We start from the raw sequence: 23,950 nt of genomic DNA on the forward strand, positions 1-23,950 counted from the left end.
TAGCGTGAGTTTAATCAATAGACGGAACAAGAGAGAGAAAGGGAAAGAGAAGAACAGAGAGAGAGAGAGAGAGAGAGAGAGAGAGAGAGAGAGAGAGAGAGAGAGAGAGAGAGAGAGAGAGAGAGAGAGAGAGAGAGAGAGAGAGAGAGAAGAGAGAGAGAATCATCACATACCGGCAGACCTTTCAGACGAGCGTTTCTTTGATCGCGTGCGTGCTTTCGATCTTATAAGAGAACTTTATTGTACGTGGAACGGAGAGAGACCCGAAGGATTAAAGTGCAATGCAAGAAATAATCTCGAGCCGAAATAATTGCGTTCATCGCAACAGCTCACGCGGGCGAATAATTGGAGCGCGGAAGAGCGGATATTGCGCCGGAAGAACGGCGTTTCGCGTTAATCGAAAGGGAAACTTCACGCTCGTACGCGGCTAATTACATAATAATCTCGTATACGTGGATAACCGTATACAATACAACGCATCTCGCGAGTCATTAATCTCGTGTAATAAATTAATGTTGATCATTCTGACGCAGGTGTATCATGTTATACAGAGTGTACTCGAAAAATCGCAGCAGCTCCAGATTGCTGCAGGATTATGCGCGGTGGAAAAGACGCTCGCTCGGATTACGAGGGTAGAGAAGAGGTTTCTTATTTAAAAAAAAAAAACGCGACACTGTCGCTCCATCCCGAGCGATTCTCTTCTCTTCTCCTCTTTCCCTCTCTCCTATGTTTTCGATATTACAAAAAAATGAGGTACCGACATCGGCGCTCGTGCGAGGTGATACACGCCATAAAATGCTAATAAAGTCCTCGTCATAAAGTGCAGACACCTTGTACGTTGTCTGGGTTACAAGCTCACCAGTAACGGTGCGGTAGGAATAACGAAGCGCTTTAAAATGTGGTCGAAAGAAAAAACAGAAAAAGGACGGAATGAGAGAAAATCGATCGGTAGTCCGCACCTATTGGCTTTATAATTTTAGTCCTAAACCTCGGCACCTCGTTAAAAAGCGCGATACCGATGATTTTGTGATTAAATAGATGAGACCGATCGGCGAGATTATACGGTTCGATGAGAGTCGTTGTCGTTGTCTTTTTTTCAGAACTCTGCTCGCCGAAATCATTTCACTTCCTGATGATATTCGCTATCGAATCTTGATCATTCCGGAATGCCGGAACTTTTAATGAAGATCATTATCTTCTAATTAAAAGTAATCGGCAAATCTCGCGTTTCATCGATTTACGAAAAAAAATATACTGTAAGGTTTTGGGATAATGCGATTTTTTGCGCTATATTCTTATACTGCTTACAGGAAAGGCAATCCGAAATTTCCTACAAATCTGAAACTTTGCAGAAATAAAGTGCATGGGAACGTAATCACATAGCAATTTTCTATTTTAGCTGATAAATAGTTCTGAGGATAAAAACACTTCTTCAAAGAAAATCTGAGTTTTCATATTTCTATTAATATCTCAAAAATTACGTATAAGAGGTGTTTTTGAGAAAAAAATAACAAAAAGAGAGAAAAAATATTTTAAATACTTGTTTTTTTAAATAGCAAAGAAATCTTACTTCTGATGAGTATACGATGCATCACGATAAAAAGATGAGTAATAGAGATGATCGAAAATCAAAAATAATTTTACATATATTATAATTGAACTAAAAATGCTGTAAACACTCTTAATCAATTTTAGGAACTTTAAACTTGCAAAGCAAATAGTTGATCAATGATTATCGTTTATGATATGCTTGATGTTTCTACTTATAATGCGTTTATATTGTCGACTTTAATAGATCCAAGTTGGAACTCAAACAAGTTAATGAAAAGAAGATTGCTTTTAGAACTTGGAAAATTACTTATAAAAGAACATATTGCATCAAGGACATATATGCCAAGGATAGAAAAGTCGTACAATATCGTAAAGAAAATTCAACATGAAGATCGAAATATAATTTCAAGATTGAATTCTAACAGACATAAAAAATAATAAACATGCTCATTGCAAATTTTGTCCATCAAGTAATGATAATAAAACAAATATTTTATGTAAAAATTATGATTTAGCGTATTTGCAAAGTAAAACTCAGTTCCCTACGTATGTTTATTTTTAAATTGTAAGCTATAAAAATAAGCATTTTTTTTATTTTTCTCATAAATAGGTATTTAAAAAAAAATTTTTTTATAACAAAATATGTAAATCTTTATTATTTATGTATGTCCACGCTCCTTCGATCTCCGCGTAGACACCGCTAATTTTATTTGTGCTGGATGCGGGAACTTGGAAGGGCGAGTCACACACAGATTTCTCGTCGTCACAAGTTTATTCGGGTAATAAACAATACTGCACGACCGCTTCTCGTGCTCGCATCTCTCGCACTGAGGTGCCGGCGGTTCCTCGCAACGGCTCCGAAAACGAACCGTCGACACGCTCTCGTTGTGATTGGCGATCATGGATCCCACGTCAATTTCCGCCAATCCACGACTGTCACGACGGGTAAACACCCGCGAGGAAGCGACTATAGAATTCTAGAACCGCAAAAACGAGACTGCGGAATGTTGTGTACGAAATCGGAGTAACCGAAAAGTCAGATCGCCGGGATCTCGCTATATCCTCAACAATGTAATAGTATATTGTGCACCAAGGGGAGAAAGTTGCGTTTTTCAGACGAGTGTGAAGTTTGCCGTCCTCGCCTTCGGCTCGGGCGGCAAATCACACGAGTCTGAAAAAGCTTTCGATCCGAGGTACACGCGATATTTTTCACAACACTTCCACAGAAAGTTCAACTTTCCATGCCTGTAGAGAGGGGCGAGAGTGGCCTTCGGCTCGGGCGGCAAACTTCATACTCGTCTGAAAAACGCAACTTTCTCCCCTTGGTGCACAATATACTATTAATTTTACATAAATTTATTTGTTTTTGTTTAATTTTTCTAGTACAGATTATATATTGATTTTTGATTTGTTTAATTTTTCTAGTACAGATTATATTGATTCAAACGCATGTAAACGTATAGTAATAAATTCTTACAAAACAGGGTTAAAAAAATTTCTTTATGTTCTCATCCCTTTAATCTAAGAAATTTTTATTGTTTAATAATAACTAAATATCAAGTGTCTCACAAGCTTTTTATAACTATGTGTATGAATTGGAGATTATAATTTTTTAAAACCTGAAATTAATCTTAAATATCCGAAAATATATTGAATTTATTTGAAAATACAACAAATAATAGGTATTCGAGGTAAATAATAAATAATATTAAATAATCTTAAAACAAGAAAAATAATGTTGAAAATTATTTGATTTAATTCCATTGTACAATACAAATACTATAAAGTAGTGTTCTGCAAAATTAGCACATGAGATACTTTCCACAGCACGAAAATAATTATCCTTCCAAGCGCATCTGTTACGCAATTATAATAAAACCGATTAAGGAAATAATACAGAAATATTTAAAAAAAAATTTTTAATAAAAATTTTTTCTATCTCTTATATATTGTAGATAATAAAAAACCATTAACTTTTTTTGTATTTAATATTGTTTAAATATCTTTTACGTTTTCTGAGATAGAAATATGGAAAATCTAATTTTTGAAGGAGTATTTTCACATTTGGGGGGTATCATTTATTATTCAAAACACCAAATTTCTATGCGCTTAAGTTTACATGTACTTTATTTCTGCAACATTCCAGATTTTTAGGAATTTTTGAGTTAAGTACTACACTTTCCTTGTTAGCGATTTTATCTCCTTTTATGTACATAAATAGCATATAAATCAATGAATCATATTAGGTTTTTTATAAAAGTATTAAGTCCGAGATAGTTCGTGATATGTCTATCACTCGATACTTGTATCAAAACGCGAACGTGTGAATCTCAGAGTGCCAACGATGCGCATTCCTCGCTTTCGCTCGCGCTTCGTGCATCAACGTAAGTCACGCTGAATATACGGCCTTAAACGTCTGCTCGTAATAAGGCTCAATAATGCGAGCATAATGTAACAATAACCTGCCTCGAACAATACCGGCGCAACAATGCCGACCGCTTAACACGTGCGTTTACGCCCATTGATTGCATTCAGAGAAGTATAGTCACTGCCAGGCCAAAGTCAGTGAATTCAATGTTACCACCGTCGATGCACCAGCGAGACGGCAAATGCATAATTATAGAAACCCTCGCACGCGCACTTTGGAGAAACCGAGATAGCACGAGAAACGATTTTATTCTAATTTAACGACGCGGAAGTGTAACCGCGCACGTTTGCAAACAAATTTAGCAGAAATGCAATTTTTTCCCGGAAGATATCGCTTTTAATATTTATTAAAAAGTTAAAAAAAATTTTTTAAATAACGTATTATATTTTTAAAATAATTACTTTATAATTACACTAGTTAACAAAAAAGTTTTAAAGTTTTAAAGTTTTTGTAACAGGATAAACACATTCTTTTTTTTTTGTTAATTTGTGTGTGCTAATTACGAATATGACAATAAAAAAGTCGATATGACATTAAAAAGTTCCACAACATTACACCTTTTTAGAAATTGGTATGTTTTAGTTAGTTTAGTTTGTAAAAAGTGACAATTAAACCTGGTTTCTATCTTTTTATGAAACAGAAGAGTGACGGTTCAATGCTTTATTATTATTAATGTATGTGAACTTTTTTTTTCGCTATTTCTATTAATACTTGCTTGTATTTTAATACATCCTTTGTTATAAGATTGAATTATATCTTTTATTTCAGAGCCGCTTTTGACAATTTAGATGTAAAAAATGAGGCCAACGTGCTTTACGATTCAGAGTCACGACCTTTGAAACTAAATATTAAATGCCAATAATACAAAAATGTAACGTATTATGAATTTTTTACTGTCTCATATTTTTATATGCGAATTGTTAGAAATATTTTATTTATTTTACTAAAATAGTATAAAAGTTTAACTGTGTCGACTAGTGTTATTGTTTTACTGTGGCAATGATTATTGATAACATAGACAATTTTTTGATATTACGATTGTCAATACAAACTATTGTATTTTCATGGCAATCATGACATGCTTTGACCAATTTGATTTCATGTGTATATTGAAAAAAACTGCAACGTGGCCGCAATAATATTTAAATTATTGCGGCTCTTGTGAAGAAAAACGCGCCGACTTTTCGCTGATTTTTTTTTGTCGTTGGGTTATTATAGTAAAGGGGTAATAAAGTAATTACTGCAGGTTTTTTGCGACTTCATTCCATTAACGAGTGGTAATTACGCCACATGCGAAAAGTAGCTTGCTGCTCTCTCTCTCTCTCTTTTATTCCGCATATGTACTCGATATTAATGAATTGTTGAGGGATGATTCAATTACTCGCGAAAAGTCTGGAAGTTAGACTTAAATAAGACTAAATAAGACCGCAACTTAAAGCTTAAGCGTTTTCCTGCACCTTGCAAACTTTTAATGAGCCATAGAAAAAATGACATTCGCGTAAATTCACGTTCGGCAAAGTTTGCTTGCAGATACTTAAATAATCTTACTTTCGCTGTGTACTACATTTTCCGATAAATCGCTGCACGCATTAGTGTCTCGTTTTTCTTTCTCGTTTTCGGACAAGCTGCGTCCTTTGACATTCTTCGCGAATGCCGTTTGAGATTGAAGATCTATGTTATTTATAATGCGAATTCTCGTATGAAATTGTGTTAAATCCGGGTATGAGTAATAATGCAGCAACCTCGTGTGTGTACAGGGGAATTCCCGCGGGGAATTGGGATACTCTCAGAGCCCAGAATGGCTTAATTGTAATAATTAACCATATCGCCGGCAGGGTTGCTAATTACTGACTAATAAGTACCTACGGTACTCAAATGAAGCGTTCGCTTGGCTCTCTTGTCGCAATTTCTCTTACTCGACCTTAATGTCGCGCTCTAATTTGATTGACAGCTTTTAGAGAAACGCGAAAGGCAGATTTTTACGCAAAGTCTAGTAACAATAATAATATTCAACGTATCCTTAATACTAATTATTATTTAATTTCTACTTCATATAAAACGCATTTATGAATCTATTAATTATCATGGGTAATATAAATTTCCATAAATTATTCGTAATAATCAACCAAGATAAAGTTGCAATAACGTATAATTAATTACATCGTAAAGGTTTGTTGATAGGAATAATCATTAATCATGTTTAGAAACGTAGCGTCTCGTGAGAGTAAATTCCTCACTCGAGAGCGACACTCGAAGCTCAAGCGAGCGGAATCAACGGGATCGTTCGCACCTGCTCGTGAAACTTCCCATTATCTTCTCATCCTCCGCGATACCCACTTTGATCGTCAATTATGTCCACGATTCGATCGTTGTCGAGCCCGGGCGGCGCATTCTCAGGAGGTGGAGCGTTCCCAGGAGTTCCCTCGCGCCGCGTCTTGTCGCACGTCGCACGCGCCTCGGATGCGTGTGCAACGCGCATACCTGCGCGTCGACGCCGATAGAATGCAATCGGTACGCCGTTCACCGCCGCGATCGTGGTGTCGGTAGCGAACATGCCGTGCGACGCGGCGCGACGCGGCGCGACACAGCGCGGGACTGAAATCCCTTTCTCGTGGAAAAGGAATCGAATCGTGTGCTGAATTATTTCGCGTCCTGCAGCACCTCGCTTAATTAGTCCGACTGTCGCGTTCTGTAACGTGCGGTGAATAAACGCTATTCTATGTTATTCAATCCATCCGAACGGACATCGACTCTTTTGATTAAACGCGATACGTGCGTGCAAGCGGCGATCGTGGACGTGCAAACATCCCGGATGAAAGGTACACGACAACAAAGCGGTGAAATGTATCGTAAATTTATCGTTCCGAAACGTTATTTTTCCGTAATACTCGAAATAGCGACGATAATTAGCAGTCTCAAAGCGATATTTTCGCACAATGCGTATATCCAAAAATATAAATATCGCACCGAGTGTTTGTTGAATTAACAATATATGATAGCGCGATTTAACGATTATATCATATTTTGTACAAATATCATCAACGGAACAGAGATTGTGTTACATTAATAACATGACTTTACTAAATATTGCAGTAAACATATATCAAAGCATAATGCAATTGTGCATCTCCTTCGTTATAAATTCGTAGAACCCGCAAACAGTGGAAACACTTATCTTTTGAGCACGGGGAAAATTGCGCAAACTTCAACAACATGAATTTCTAAGTTGATTATGAATAATTTTTTTGTTAAGAAATAATTAATTCAATATATCTTAACGTGCATCGTTCGGCAACACTTATACTGCTTAATCTTTCGTGGGAGACCGGCGAGTAATCTTTCATCTTATGAAGGCCATATGACGTCTATAAAGACGAGACGTTGGGGGAAACAGGATTAAATGGATTTCTGCGTTACCTGGGTCGTTGCGGAGATACATCTCGCCGCTAAATACTCCCGAAAGAACGGAGAGACATGCCCGTGAGGTTTCCTTAAAGTCTCGGCCAAGAAACGGACGTCGGGCAAAAACGGGCTAGATTACACGCGTAATTATTCTAATTTCGTCCTGGGATACAACGGCTCACCCTCCTCCGGGTTTCCTCGCGAGGATTTACGTGCCTCCACGAGATTGGATCTTGGAATATTCCTGCAGGCACCGGCGGCTTAAGGCCAGTTTCACGCTCGCCATCGCGGAATAATAATCCTATGCGCCATGAAATGACATCTCCGGAGCGGATACCGGGGGGAGGAGGGGGAGGAGGGAGGCAGGAGGAGGTTATAGATTGGTAAATGGTAACCGTCTCCAGTGATTTCGACATTTTTTAATAATCTGAATATCAAGCGCGGATTATCAGCGCTTACGATATAACGTCTATTCCACCGCTCTTATAATATCAACGATATATTATTATTTAATTAATTCATCTTTTACCATAAAAAGCTACTCCCATTATTCGTGTAATAATTATTAATATCTATACGATCCGCGCGCTCATCTCACTGTATCCTCGCTCCTTTTTTCCGTTTCACGGAATTCCGTATTTCATTTCATTCGCTTTAACACACATTCTCATTCGCTCCTTCGTTATCCTTCGTTTATAAATATTCAGAGTACTGATTCATGTACTCTTGCTCACCCAAATCTCTCACATTGTTTTCCCTTGTTCTTCTCACTCGCATATCGTCTGCCATTCTCTCTCTCTCTCTCTCTCTCTCTCTCTCTCTCTCTCTCTCTCCCCCTCCCCCCTTCTCTCTCTTTGTTACGTCGAACGTCGAACCACAAAAAAAAAATTTGCAATAAAAATTCACTGTAGGAAAACGCGATAATTTCAGATTATTATCCGCATATATCGATTTAAGGTGCTGCGTTTAATGATAGCTGACGTTACGAACGATCTATACAGCTCTTCGCATTGGGGCCAGAGCAGGGTCTGGCTTTTATCAGCACTCGCGCGCACAGGACGCGCGTAGGGACGGCTGATTGGTCCTGACTATATAAATAAGGGGGCCGGCTATCTTCGGCCGGAGATCTCCTCGAGTCTTATGCTAATGGATATCCACCTTTCATACCCCACGTACGTACGTACGTACAATTCGCCTTGTGGCGAATCGCGGCAAGGCTTTCTCGCCTGGAGAGAGATGCAGCGACGCGGCCACGGCCGATTAAATGCCGTCGTTGTTGCCGAAGCGAAATTTATCGGCCGCGCTATCAGCGTGCCGAGTTTTAATCGAAGACGACTACCGGTTTACGGTAGATCAATAGATCCTTTGTGCGATAAAGCGCCGGTCACGAAGCAAAGTAGCATAAAATACGGGATAGATAGAGGGTAACACGGAAACTGCCGTTTCCGCTCGACGTAGCGGCCGTACTTTACCGCTCCCAGGAGATTTTGCCGTTAATTCGAATTAAATACGCTTTAACGCAAAGTGATATTAACGTACGAAAGTAAACGCGAGGCACGGAGTGCACGAATATATCCCTCGGCCGTATCGATTGCGTGCCCATTGCAGAATATGTCTGTACGAGCCTTTATAATTCCGTAATAGTTCACTTTTCCGTCGTCTTCGCGCCAAAGTGACGTGCCGAGAGTTGGAAACTTTCTGATTATATCCACGCCTTGGCAATAAACCGGGCACAATTCGCTTTAGAAAGCATCTAATAAAGATAATAGCCCGTTTTCTCTCCCGTATATTTAGCGCTGAGCGCGACCGTCGCAATCTTCATCGTACATTTATGCAAGAGAGATATGTTTTCGTATAAAAGATATACCGTTGGCGTTGGAGAGTTTTAATCATTTTTAATTAAATTGGAGAAGCGGACGGTCGGGTAAAAATAATTTTACGAATGCTCTTAACCGAGTCACGTCCGCGATTGTCAAGAAACACGCCGTGCATTGCATCTTGGCGCGACGAGAGGAGCAGCGTTAAGCATATAGAGCGACGACACCGCAAATCCATACGTATGCGCGTATGTACGAAGCCTCGGGGCTCCGATTATCATAAAGCTCTCTCCGTAAACGATTCTATTAAATTACACGGGCGCGCTTAGGCGCCCTCGCCTTCGCGGTCTGAGAATCGCGAGTCCGCAGCGTGCACGCAACGTCGAAAATGTTTATCATTACGCGGTGGCGGCGCTCTTGCTCTTAACTCGTTTGTCGTAAATCATACGAATTTCTCGGTGCGCGCGCGCGCACACACACACACACACACACACACACATACGAACGCACATTGCAATGCTACCAGCAGTCATAAAGAGGATGGGAGAGGCTGGAAGAAAGTGCACGGCAGGGCAGATGATATCTCTCAACGACGGCGGCGGCGAAGGCGGCGGCGGCAACGTCCGGACTGTATCTTTGAATAAAGTTGCTAGGGAATTACCGTGTCGTACGTAATCATTCCGGATCGTAATGCATACTTATGAATTCATGGCAGCGTTTACGCGCGCACGCGATACGCGTAACAGACAGGAAAGAGAGAGAGAGAGAGAGAGAGAGAAAATTCCGACGAAAGTTTACGAGGAACTATCGAGGCAAGTGTCGAGAAATATCCGAGATGAGACGTACACAACAGATAGAACTCGCTTAAGAAACATGTGACAGTGAATATTATAACAAACTCGTGCCCCGATTATTTATATGCTCTGCGGCTGAAAAAGGATTGCACATAAGGGAGGCTGGTGAATTTAAATTATGTAGGCGACGTCCCAGCGAAATGTCTCCTGCGGTAGAATAGCGGAAACATTCTTCAAAATATTTTTATTTCACTTGTATATACATGTATTATATAAAACAAACTCGTGCTTCGATTATTTATGTGTCCTGCAGCTGAAAAGGGTTTATATTGTATATCAAGGAACTCTTGATGAATTTATATTAGCGGAAGAGTGTGTTATAATTTTTATTTGACTCGAATACGAGATACCAGAAACGCATGTCGTTTCGCACGTCGTTCGAAATTCGCGTAGGTTCGGACACGTGGTTGAGCCTTGCAGACGGAACCTAAAATTAGATGTAGCCCCGACATACTTCGGGAAGATACGCAATTCCAAGCAAAACAGCCGGGATTACGTAAGTGCATATTCTGAAGCTGATTATGTCAGTCATAGTTGTATGTCGAGCAACGCAATATGATTTAGATGGATAACTCAGTTTGTAGGTATCTCTTGGTACACAAGACGAAGCACGAGATATGACGTGATATATTGGTTGAATACAAACGTTTTATCCGTTTGAGTGAGAAAGAAAACAAAATTGTTTTTCTTTACTTGTACAGATTTTAATCTGGCATACGCGTTCCATTATAAAATATGACGCCATTAGTTGGAAGATTTGTGAGTGATGTTTCGGAGAATTCCCCATCGCGTACATCGTGAAATTTTACTTGTCTGTCAGTCCAAAGAAATCGAATAATTATTGAATAAATTGTAACGTACATAAATTTTTTTACAACACAGAATGAACGGTTTTGCTGAAGTATCTAAAAATTTAGCTAGATACAGTTCTGAAAATAATTTTGTTGAACCATAAAAATAATTTTGTAGAACACTTAAATTGATTGCTAAAATGTCAAAATTTTTTATAGCATTATTATCATGCTTCAGCGACCTACTATAATTATTTTGATGGTGCAACAAAATTATTTTCAGATCTGTATCTATAGCTAAATTTTCAAATACTTTGTTGGAAATCATATTTCCTTGGCAATACGCACGTTTATATTTCGCTCTTTCATTCGCGATGTAATTCTCGTGATGCGACGGATAACTATTGAGCGGTGAGTACTGTCACTCATAAACAGCCTGATACGAACGACCTCGAAGACTGTTTATTTTGATTTACGCCCCTTTTTGAAATACCTCAAATACCGAATTAAGTACCTATATCCTACCAGTTTCGCTGCGTCGCTCGAATCGTATCGATTCTATCGCGGTATATTCGCTTATCACGAATAAAAGTTCACCGTTCTAAAGGCTTTGCGTTTTTTTTTCAATCCTTATACTTTAGCAAAACCGTTCTTTCCGTGAAGAGAGATCTCACGTTACTTGTCTTATATAATAATTAAACGCGCTTACGATAAGATGCTGTACTACAAATATTTCGCGAGTACATAGGCGAATTTTATATCCGCGAAAACTAGACAATGATTTCGCGAGCTAGTAAATTCGAGATTTTGGACATCCGGTAGCTACGGTAGGTACGATGGAACAATTTCCCGATACCGGTGGAGGTGAAATCGCCGGAAGCGCATCGCGAAACGTTGTTGGCGCAATTAAAATGGAAACGAGTACATCCGACGTAAACGGGCCGCAACTGGACTTTACACTGTGTGACTGCATGCGTTGTCCGGCACAGATTTCGGATGCTGGTCCCCGGTAATGGGATGACTCTCACGTAGCGCATAGCCAGCGCATAGCCAGCGGTAACGCGTAAAAATTTATTTCCTCGTCGTCCGGTCGTACATCGTCGAGATATTGAAATCCTGACGTCTAATGTAATAAAAATGCCGACCGGCGCCGGGGATCGGTCCAAAAAAGCCAGAATCAATCGCTAGTCGCGGTGTCCGAATGCATTCGGCGAGCTAACACGTCACGCAAAGGTGGCTCGTGCTATCGTCGCAAGATATTATAATGCATATTTGACCGTAAATTTGTAGAGCCAAGTAATAGAAAAGAGAGAATATAATTGCTTGTGTCAAATTGTCATGGGCAACTATTAACGTAGCACGATACTTTTAAAGGAAACAGCTTAAATTTTCCCGTATTGAATAAACCATAATTAGAATTATTTATATAATTTTTTGCCACGCGATTCTTTTTTACGCGACTCGCCTTTCTAACGACCGCCTAATTACGTCAGTATTAATTTCTTTTTGCTGCGACAGACTGACGGCGCCGAACCGATTGGTGATACACTTTTAATTAACTTTGCGCGATACCCGCTATAAATAACATGCTATTAATACCGAGATACGAACGAAGGACGGGGAGGAATAATTAAGTACCGAATTGAATTACAGCGCGTTTATGTTGACGTACAGGCAGCCCGACCCGACCGGTCCTTGACGTCGACCGGTACGCTTCGAGTTTCGACGGCTCCGTATTCGAAATAATGTCTGTTTGCATGGCGAAGATGATTTAATTATTTAGAGAACGCCAGGCATTTGCAGCAGAATGTCTGCGGAAGAGCTCGCACGAAGTACTTAACTCCGTCGGGAATGCGGGACGTCGTTTGAAGGCGCTCGGAATTTCGTCAGGCTCGTACCAAGATGCTCGAAGATATTACAGTTTTCCTCCTTTACGCGATTCTCCCTTTTCCCCTCATCGTTGCTCGTCTCTCCGTATCTCGTCTCTTGTCTGTCCAGCAAGCAGGATCGTGTGTCTCGAATTCCATTTCCTAAGCGCAATTATATATATCGCGCGACGGCAATTGCACGATAGTTAAATTTTTTTTCCTTTTCGGCCGGAGGAGCAGGAGCAACGAAGTGAATTTTTATTAGGAAGACAACGAGCGTACACAAAGAGAAAGAGAAAGAGAGAGAAAGAGGGAAGAGAGGAGCCGATATACAAATTCGAAGTATCATGTTGTCTTTAATTCCACTTCGCCTTCGATCGTTTAATTCGTTCAATTCTCTGTCCTAACTGAGCGAGCATTTATCCTGCTCTCGAGTGAGAGGGAAACCCTCGGTACGCCCGAGCGGGAAACAGATGCTTCCAATTCCAGCGATAGATCTGCGAGAGATCCCGGGCAGTAGGAATAAAGTGGAAAAAGTCGAATCGCACAGGGATGCCGCAGGGATCGCCGCTTTTCATTCCGTCCTCCGTACTGCGTCTCTTCCCGTATCTTCTCTGTGTATCGAACGGAATTCCTTTTGAGGAGATCCCGCCCGCCGGCCGAGCGCGGCCGGCTTTCCACGGATTGGTCTGCCAAGAATTATACGGCGGAATGCAATAAAAAAGGGACGAACACCGTTACATCTTAAGAACTTCATTTGTCCCGTAGATCGGTAATCTCGGTAGGAGGAGGCGAGATAACCCGCGCGGTCGATTATTCGAAGAAAGAATAAAAAGTAAACTAAAACGAGAGAGAGAGAGAGAGAGAGAGAGAGAGAGAGAGAGAGAGAGAGAGAGAGAGAGAGAGAGAGAAAGGCGGGGGCGTCGGCGGACATCGCCGACGTTCCTTTGAGAATACCAGAAAACCAGTCCGAACGAAATTTCCGTGGCTGTCGAGCCGCGGGTGTTTTCGATAGACAACTCGTTGAAAGTTACGATCTAGTAAAGATTGTAAACGCTCGGCCGGGCACGATCGATGGGCGAAATTAAAGTTGTATAACGGAAACGATGTCCGTCCAACAGATACCTCTCATTTATTCCGCTTTAAATATGATCGTCGTAAAACAAACAAGTAGAACTCCCGCGTACAAAATGTGTTTAATTACATAGCGTCTCGTTCTTTCCTGAAATGTCTCACACGAACTCAGGCGAATCTTAATTAAATCTTTCACGCAAGATAGAAGTGTACCGACCTCGGAATTTAATGAAGAAATTAAAATGTTTTCTCTCGGCGAGTATTTCGTTATATTGCGCTTCCGCCGCGTTACACGATTTACACGAGCCCGCAATAATTTTCGGGATGTTTTCGGCGTGACGTGTACGACTTTTAATTTCTTCGTTTCCGTCCGTCATTTTCTACACCGCGCTCGCCGCGCGCCGCGCGTTGTCCAGCGCAAAATTTAGCGAGTACGTGAACGGATTAGCATAACATTGCCCCAAGTTGCAACGTAGTTTAACCCGGAGCTGATCGCGCGCCTGCATTGGCTGGCACGTTCGGTTCGCCAGCTGTCTCGTTACATCCGATGCAGTTCGCGCGAGGGTTGCACTATATGCATAAGTACATAGGCGAACCGCTGACTGAAGTGTACCTGAGCAGCGTACCGAAAGGGATTGCTTAAGACGACGGTATTATGCGGGAATCTACGGACGGTGAAAGAGCGAGGCATCCAGAAAATGAATGCGATAAATCTCTTCCGCGCATTCGCAATTTATTATATGAGAAACTCAAGTACGACGCGAGCAGAATTTTCGTATAAATATAATAAATATCGCGTTGTAAGTTTCATTTTATCGACAACGCACCTACAAATGGGATTTCTGCCGGGTTCTTTTTTTTTTTCTCCCATGTGCGTATCGCGGACCACCTAATTCATGCTTAATTCATGCTGCGACTCGCCGGATCAATTATGCAAAACGTTCCCGAACGACGTAAGCGAAATCGCGTCGCGCGCGCGATCGAGAGAGAATCCGTGATCGTGAAACGCGGACGCAGTTTCGATGTATACGCCCGTACGTTTTTCTCTTGCTCTGTTTTCCCGATCGCGGTGGCCGACGCGACGCGACTCGACGCGGCGCGGGCGGCGCCGCGCGGCGGCGAGGGATACGGAGCACAGAGCCGGTGATTTGAAATACGGGCACGTAGACGCGAAGAATATCGGCGCGCGATACATACGATTTATACGGTGTATCGCCGACCCGACGCGTACACAGTTACGTTACACGCGAGTGTGGATTGTCCGTGTGCGCCATCGGGACAATGATAAAATAATAAATTGCGGCCCGCTACCGCAATGGCCCCATAACCCGTCGGCGGGGACGGGGAATCGAATCGAGTTCCTTTTCGTGCGGAATCGCACGTACCGCGCGTGCCCGTCGCGCTCGCCGCGACTCGAATACGGCCCCGGGACTGGAATATTGCCCGGATACATCGTCGGTGACTCCAGATCTTTAATGGATACGGCAAAACGTTCGTTATTTATGCGTGGAAACGTGTTCTGTATCGGGTATCACAGCGGTACTTCGGAAAAACGCGTCGCGTTACCATAGGAATTGTACGATTTGGCGCGGGAGCGTCCGCGTAATCGTACAAAGTTTATAAAAATGTTATCACACCAACCTCATGACGAAATTGCAACGTTTAATAATACGTTTCATGACCTTATGACGCACATTTCAAGTTCGTTCCCTCAAAAGTCGGCATTTTATTAAAACTCTCAATCAGTGTAAATTAACTACTCCAAACTAAGCATTATAATACCGCGCACTATCATAAATTCGTCGCGTAATAGATCATACAATCACAAATTAATCGCGTAATAGGTCACACAATCGTAAATTCACTCGACTAAACAATTATTTACAATGCTACGATTACACGCTGTCGATATGTTACAAATTGATATTACAACTTTGATATTACCCAGAAGTTACGAACAAAATTACGACACTTTTATTCCTCGATAGCAAACAGGGCTTGCTGCAAAGGAAATTATTACAATACACCGTTACAATGTCGCACATTATTCGCACGTTTACACCGCGAATTCTGGACTAGTAATTTCAGCTCTTGTACCAAACAGCGATGAGTTCGCGCTCGTTCGCATTCCTCAATATCGTAAATATCGCATACCGATCGAAATGCGCATATTTTACAAATATTATCATTTTATTTGCAATAACAGTCCTTATTTAACTCTACTGTAATTTTCACCGAAAAAAAGTTATTCAAAATTGAAAAGTTTATTCGGAATGTTAAAGATGGAAGTAATATTCAAACAGATTCTCGATATTTATTGGAGTGTAATAAATGGAATAAAATCTCTAGAAATTTTCTAATTACGATTATTGGAGCTAAGACTATTGCAGCCAGTGCATTATCGATTGTTATGCAGTAATTGGCAAACGTGCATTGATTCCGTAATATCCGGGTGTTAGATAATAATCGCCGTTGGTATCGCAATAATACACTTCTGTCAATCAAGCTGTTTCAATATCAATTATCAATCCAAGTTACACCGATTAACAATTTGTTCAAACAAATCAATAATCAAAGGATCATGGTTTTAATTAAGTAAGGAATCGCACTGTTCTCTAGTAATATTCATCTCTGTTTAGCGTCACCACCGAAATGTTATTCCCAAAATCGCACTCTTTCGCTCGGTAACGATTATAATTTATGCATAATTTATGCATAATTATAAAATCACATACTTGCGTCACTTGGATAACGCTAGCTGCTCATAACTTGATCATTGTTCTCGGGACGGTGTACGGTGACCTACGTGAACCGCATTCCCCGTAAATATCGATATCGTAAATATCACGCGTGTCGGCCGATATTTACGTCGGCGTGGCTCGTATATTCTGGAGTACCTTCAACCGTTCTCCCACGAGGGAACGGGTCTCTCCGCGTTGTGCGTGTCCGTATGTCAATGGGAGCGAGCGGGGGAAGGGGGAAAAATATCGCGCCGCAAGGAAAACGATGTCCGGCGCGAGAAGCAAAAAGACCGCGGGATAAATCGCGGCGTTCAATCGGACGCGATGCGTGACGTTTGACGATGACGCTTCCGTTAGGCGCGTAAAACGCGTTGCACGGGGCGAGTAAAAAAGTCACGAGACGCTCTGTGTACCTTATGGATAAGAGAAACGGACGAAAACGATTCCGAAAGTACTTCCTTTTGAAGAACACTTCTGAGGAAATTAAAGACAGTTATCTTAGAAGAGTAATCTCGAGATGGTTTAAGTATTTCTCTCTAATCTGTTTAACTCTTTTTAACTCTTTTCTCTAGATTGAGCGTAAAGTTGAGAGCGACGATTAACTTGAGAGTGATTTTTAAATTGTCCCCTATCCCTTAAGGTTTTTCAAATTAAATATCATCATCGGGAAACATCTCGCGGGAATATTGCGCGGCGACAACGGGAAGTGCTTTATTTTCCGCTCGCGGCGCCAATTAACGGACACCCTATATACGCAATGCCTACACGCATTGGTGCGTGTAGTTATCAGGCCGATATCCGTTATTCATTCTCTCTCTCGTACCAGCTGTCGTATGGGCGGTGACGATATCCGAGCAGTCATCGAAGCCGACTTTGTGCCCGCCGGTGAAACCGGTGCGGGCACGATATGAAATTGAATGAAACGCACTGTCCGTGGGCTGATCCTATCGGAAGTTCTCCGCGGACACGAACGACGACGACTCTCGCTTCCCGTTACCGTGTTCTCTCCCGACGGGTTAGGTCGATGCCATCGATTATCCTAGAGATTTTCGAAGACGCCGGCGACGACAACCGAGACGACGGGTGCATAATCAGTCTCGGGTTCTTTCCGAGGAATTCGAGAAAGAGACCAATGAGACTTGGCCTCACTTCGTCAACTTCTAGAGAACTCATTTCGCCACGTTAGAGAATTTATTTTTGCGGGGAGAAGAGGGGGGGGTGTGCTGTAAAAGGCAAAGTTCGAACAGGGGAAAAGTCAATTTGGCTTCTCTTCCATCGGCGACGATAAAAATTTTCATACCGACGCGCCGAGAGAAATCTTATTTGCATCAGTTGCTCGCATTATCGAGAAACGTTTTACTGCCGAGAATGCGTCAACAGGCCACACATGTAAATCGTAAGTTACGTGAGACATCGCGTGGTGGATGTTTCGCGACATTTCGCGCTTCCGTGAAATTAAATCGTGAATTTCTCGCTCATGTGTTGCAGCTGTCTGGACTGGTTGTGGGTGGCATTGGTATCTGGACGGTGGCGGCGAAGCACAGCTACGTGTCCCTGATGTCCACGTCGACGTATCCCACTTTGGCCTACGCCTTGATCGTCGCAGGTGTACTGGCTGTCATCGGTAGCTGGCTCGGATGCGGCGGCGTAACTTCTGAAAATCGATGTGTCCTCCTCGTGGTGAGTCTTGGTCGTATATCAGCGTTCGACGCTCGAAATAATTCCTATGGCAAACATCAGCTTTATCGAAACATTAATAAATACACGAAAAGTACTCGTTTATTTATTACGTGTTATTAATTGAACTCGTCAATTGATCGAGTTAATTCGTTCCGTTTCATTATTCGGCTTTACATACAGTACTAGATGTATTATATGCAGCATTGATTATGATTACTCATTAATCATTTCCCCGTCCGAATTACATTAATCGACTTCCAGAAATCCACGCGGAGTGTTGCAGGAGAGTTTGACGCGAAGTAATATAGTCGAATCGATTACAGTAATAATCCCGTTCCAAGCGTATCCCGTCAGTTCTCTCGCAGAGATCTTAATTCATTACATGATAAATGGCAAATAAATTACGTGATTCGCTTTGCTTTCATCCCCGTGAGTGGATATTTCCCCGTTAAAGTGATGGGAAATTACGAGTTTGTCAACACTCTGGCTTTATTATCACTCGAGGATATCGGGCAAAATCGTGCGAATGTTTTTCATTCGCCTGATCGATTTATAGAATCATTTATCAGCGAGATGGCGTCATCTGACTAATTAATTTCCTGGTTTCTAAGCGAGATCGAGATAGTCGCGAGAACGGCGCAGGAATGTCACCCTGAAAAAGCGAAGGAGTGGATATCAAAGTCGAGTATCGGACACAGACGAGGTATCGCTCTTAAAAGTATCTCTTATCCGGGATACTAGATGTGCTTTTATGCGCGCGATCGTCCGCAATGTCGCGATACATCACGGGTTTGCTGTTTGCAATCGATATTACGTTGAACACTTTAGTCGGTTTATCGAAAGTCATCTCGCAACCATCTTGACGATATGTCTCGTTTATAGACCGCTGGTTATAAGCAGAGATAAGACAAGTGAAATTTCAAATTGATGCACAAAACGTTTTACATTAAAGAAATTCTTGTAAAATTATATATGAGGTAAAGTCGAAATTGCAATTGAAAAAGAAGAAGAGATGCCTGTAAAAATAAGTCAAAAAATAAGATAAGAAATAAGATACAATAAGTTTTCTCCGTTTCTTTCTCGGTTGTACCACAATTTCGATCGCATCCCATACGGAGCGTATAAGCCATACGGCTTCTGAAATAGAATGGACCAGATATCAGAAACTGGTATATGGAATCCGTAGATTAGAGAGCGAGAGCGAGAGAGAGAGAGAGAGAGAGAGAGAGAGAGTGTAATATAGATATATATCTACACAGAGTGATTTAAACCAAATTGGTCACAGAGGAAAGCTGCATGCATGCAATATAATGAAAATGACTTCTGCAGTAGCCGGGCGTGTAAAGTTATTAAACAAAGTTTATATTAACTATCTAATGGGCGGTTTCACACCGACATCAGTTAGCCCTAATTGTAATTTATATAACTCTCTCTTCTTTTAAATCACTATTCTATTTATGATAAATAGGTAAAATAGGAAACATTTAATTAACTATCGTTAGCGACTACTTTTGAGGCCGATTAAATTTTATGCATTTCTGTGAAATCTTCACTTTGCGCCGGTTATACTATCGATTTATCGTTTCCTTTCATCTCATTTAACGATTATTTGTCAGTGTCAAATAATCGTGGACGGACTCTTCAAGACTTCAAAAGAATTTATTTATGCTGTTCATTGTTAACATCATTATTCTTTAGAACTTTCAAAAACAACTTCGTCAAAGTAGCTCGAGCACGCTGCTCGAAGTCGAGCCGCTCTTCACCTACGGGTTCGAACATTCCTTTGACTTAGCCTGAGCGGCTTCAACATTTATTGCTCGGGGCGGTGCAGTCTTTGTTGGAAGCCAGTTAGTTACATGACCAGCAGGAAAGCAGCCTGATAGGACGTGGAGATTAATAAGTAATTTAGAAATTGTTTGAAGCGAACGAACTAATCTCCATACCCAGAAAAATTATCTAACTCTCACTAATAACGTATCTCGTCGCGATACGTTTATATTATTCCAGCCCAAAGACGCAACGCAATCCTGTTGCAACATAAATATCGTTATTTTTATTTTCTAATTTATTTTCGCAATAATGATTTACGGTTAATAATAATTTAATCAATGACGCTATTTTTATTTTATTACGAGGGCGAGCGTATATTTTTGCATTTCCGCAAATGTAACGCTTCCCGAGCGCGCGCGCGCGCGCGCAGTCGCTAAAAATACGCGGCTTTGGCCTTCGATGGTGTCGTGCAGGAAGCCCCTCTCTTCTCCTGAGTTATAAATGAAAAATCGATAACCCCGCGGCCGATTACAATGAACCGTAATGTCGATATGGGATAATTCACCGTACTGGCGACGCGACTTGGGCGTCGGGTTCTCTGCTCTCCCTCTATAAGTCGCTACTAACAATGCCCGACCTCCTCCTTTGAACCTACAGGTAAGGGGAGTTCTCTCGAGCTCGCCTTTGACCTTACCCATAGTCTACCACCTCCGACATTATCGCCGTCGGCCGACAAAGTCCTTCCACGGCCCCGAGGCTGTAGGTGCTGGCATATTTTGAAAGCGGCTTAATCCGCGCGCGCCACACGAAGGACGTTAGGTATAATTCATCGGGGACTCGGCCACACGCACACGGGGTATGTACGCGAGCACACACGTGGCCGTGATTTAACACGCGTTAATACGAACTTATGGAGTAAGGCGGGAAATATCGCGCGCATTTCGGGAATTCCTTTATTATGGCGAGTACCGTGCGTCGCGCGATAACTCCGCTCTGTTTACACGGATGGTTATTTAATGCGCCGTACGCAGCCGCCGCGGCCGCCTCCGAGGAATATCCAGGATATCGCAAAGCGCTCCTTCGCATGCAGTCTGCACCCTGGTGCATCAGGTTTGACAAATTGTGCAACCATGCGTCGGCGCTCCGTGATATTATATTTTACGGTCCCTCTCTTTCCTCACGAACACCGATAAACTTTCTCTTTAAAGTCGCGGCGCAGATCCCATTTTCTTTAGAGGCTTATTAAATGATTTAAAGACTACCTTGCTCACCTCCGAAGAAATGTTACTCCGTGAAAAGCTTGGTTTCAATTTTTTTCTATTTACTTAAAAAGATAATAGACTACTTTTCATAAACCATTCTTTAATGAAGAACTCTTTATTTCCGGGAGTTATAACGGTTACCCACGACCCACGATAAGCCTACCGGGAAGTATACTTAGCGGCCTTCCCCTATCTCCGTTCGCGTTCCCCCTTTCAGAAGGGGGCACCCTTCGCCGGGTAATAAATCGACCTTAATCGGGAGTTAGCGCGACGACCGTAAGTGGTAGCTCGCGCTTTCGCTATATCTCCAACGACACCGACTGGATTATCTTTAATCCTGCCTAAATGATAGTTAAACACCAGTAACGAGCTTTGCCGATCGTTACTAACCGCGGTGTTCCGCCATGCGGTTTCTCTGGGAATTATACCGCCATTGCACTTCTCCACGTCGGCTTTATTTCTATACGCGTTTAAAACGTGTATACGTATACATATTTCATTAAAGATGCAAATGTAATTCAATGTCGAGTTCTTTACGATGCTTTACAAAAAAGCTTAGGAAGCCGTGAAGCTTATCGTACGTATAAACGTCTTCACTTCCACTTCAATTATTTTTCTGCACGATAAATCGCTGTTGACTGACAATAAGTGCAATGTTAACACCGTTACTTCCACGAGGTGTTTAATCGGAGAAATTGAATTATCTTTTATCCAATCTAATCGCTCGGTTAAAGTCCTTTTAAGCGGCACTTAGAGTCTTGCTATATACATATATATTCAAATCACGATCTTAATTGCATAAGTGCCTCGTCTCGAGGCACAAGTCGAATTATTTTCTTTTATGTTCCTCGCGAACTCAACAAATCGCAATCTTTCTTCATTCGCCAATGTGACAAACAATATCTCATTCATACCGTATAATTTTAACTCACAAATACGTTAACTTAAACAAATAGAAACCTGTTTCAGCTACTTATATTCGAAGAGAGAGAGAGAGAGTTCTTTATTTACGTACTCTATTCTGCCTGATTGAACGCGTAATACGCTTTTAACGCGGCGATTCATCCATTCAAATAAAGATGAGGGCTAAATCACCCATAATAACCGTCGCTAATCACCAGATAATTCCACTTAACCCGCACCATCTCCCGAATCATTAGTTTCAGCCTTAATTGCACGATTTTCCCTCGAAACGGCTATGAACTACGCTTTTTAATCGCCCTCTTACGACATTATTACAATCATAATCCTCTTATTATTTTCACACATTATCGGCCGGCTATTTCATATTTTTGCCAACGTGATAAATCACCTGCGCTTCGAGGAGGCTTGCTGCTATCGCCGTCCGTCGTAGCGCAAAAGAAACGTTAAATCACTCGGTAACAACCGTCACTAATCACCGGGTAATACTACCACTTGAGCGCCGTTGCACTCTCGAATCACGACTCTATCCATCCGCTCGATTTTAATTGCGTAAGACTTTCCCGTGCGCATCTCGCGCGCAATCTGCCATGTTCCGTCCGATGGTATGCAATGAACGGATGCAAAAGGAGCTTATTTACATGGACATCTCGTGGACGCTGATTCCTTTTCAATTGCGTTGCTCGTGTCATCAAATAGTAAATCAACGTAAATAAATATCGCGACGACATTATATTGCAAAAAGGAGAGATTTTCAAAGACAAATATTGAAATATCTCTTGACGATTCGACGAATTAAGAATTTGAAAAAGACTTTTAAGAGTTTACCTGAAAAGGGAATACGATTAGTAATAGTTGGTAGGCCTCCAATTGGGTAGTTCAGATTTCTTCTCACTCGAATTGCACAAGGTAGTAAAACGCGCAATCAAAATAAGAGATGGTCGTGTTTTTGGGGCCGTCGAATTTTTTTTTTTTTTTTGAGCGACTCGTCGTTGGTCTACGTTTTCGATTTAACAGCCGCGGGAATGACGTATCGCGGCAGTGGGATCTCCGGAATAAAGCTTGACGCCTCGGACTGGGCCTCGAACCAGTTTAACATCTCCGGGACGCTTCGATCCAACTGCTTCGGGCGAGACTGCATTACTTTCTAAGTATCCGACGCGCCATGATCGCGGTGCTCTCGTGGTCAATTTATGCGAGAACAATAAGTCGTGAGAGAAAAAAAAGACAAGCGCGCATCGGCTGGACAGGTACCCGCGTAGACCGCAAAATGCTATTCAGCGTGTTTATTATCGAGGCGGGATGGACCGGCGGCGTACGCAAAATTACGCAGAGATTGCGTGATCGTTGGTCCGAAGGTACAAGGTAAAGGAGAATAGCATAGGAGTGGATGTTTTCCTCCAGACCCGTTGCCCGAATCTTTTTATTTATTATTAATTAAAAAACGCAATTTTTGTAATGTCAACATATTTTTTTCCTTTTGCAATTGCCATAGATCTCTTTAATTGCTATTTAAAGTGTACAAAATATCTTGTTTCTCACATTTATTATATTTTGAATAATTGACAATCTGGTGAAGAACTCGAGACGAAGTTTTCTTTTCGAAAGCACATGGCGAAGCTCGTTAGAGTTACGATGATACGTAAACGGAGATCCTCGAAGCCCGGATAGCGAGCACCTTGTTAAAACGTGTCCACGTCGAAGAATAACGACCTTCTCGATCGCGAATCTTGAGATTGTTCGACATGTACGAAAAGCACTCTTTGTTTCATGCATACTATTAAGCACTGT

The 23,950-nt window shown here is 41.6% G+C and overlaps 1 protein-coding gene across 5 annotated transcripts in view; it reads left to right on the forward strand.

The window, feature by feature from the left end:
• LOC139768255 (CD151 antigen) overlaps positions 1 to 23,950 on the forward strand; it is a 116,450-nt gene that overhangs the window by 59,334 nt on the left and 33,166 nt on the right. For all 5 annotated transcript variants that reach the window (XR_011717320.1, XR_011717319.1, XR_011717321.1 and 2 more), the window contains one exon: positions 18,015 to 18,206. Coding sequence is in view for 2 of the 5 variants with exons in the window: in XM_071698253.1 (XP_071554354.1) it covers positions 18,015 to 18,206 (192 nt within the window). In the remaining 3 variants the exon portion in view is untranslated. The remainder of the gene's footprint in view (positions 1 to 18,014; positions 18,207 to 23,950) is intronic.

Source organism: Temnothorax nylanderi, unplaced genomic scaffold (genome assembly GCF_030848795.1).
Source record: "Temnothorax nylanderi isolate EJ_2023f unplaced genomic scaffold, tnyl_v1.0 TNYL_tig0015_pilon, whole genome shotgun sequence".
Lineage (NCBI taxonomy): Eukaryota > Metazoa > Arthropoda > Insecta > Hymenoptera > Formicidae > Temnothorax > Temnothorax nylanderi.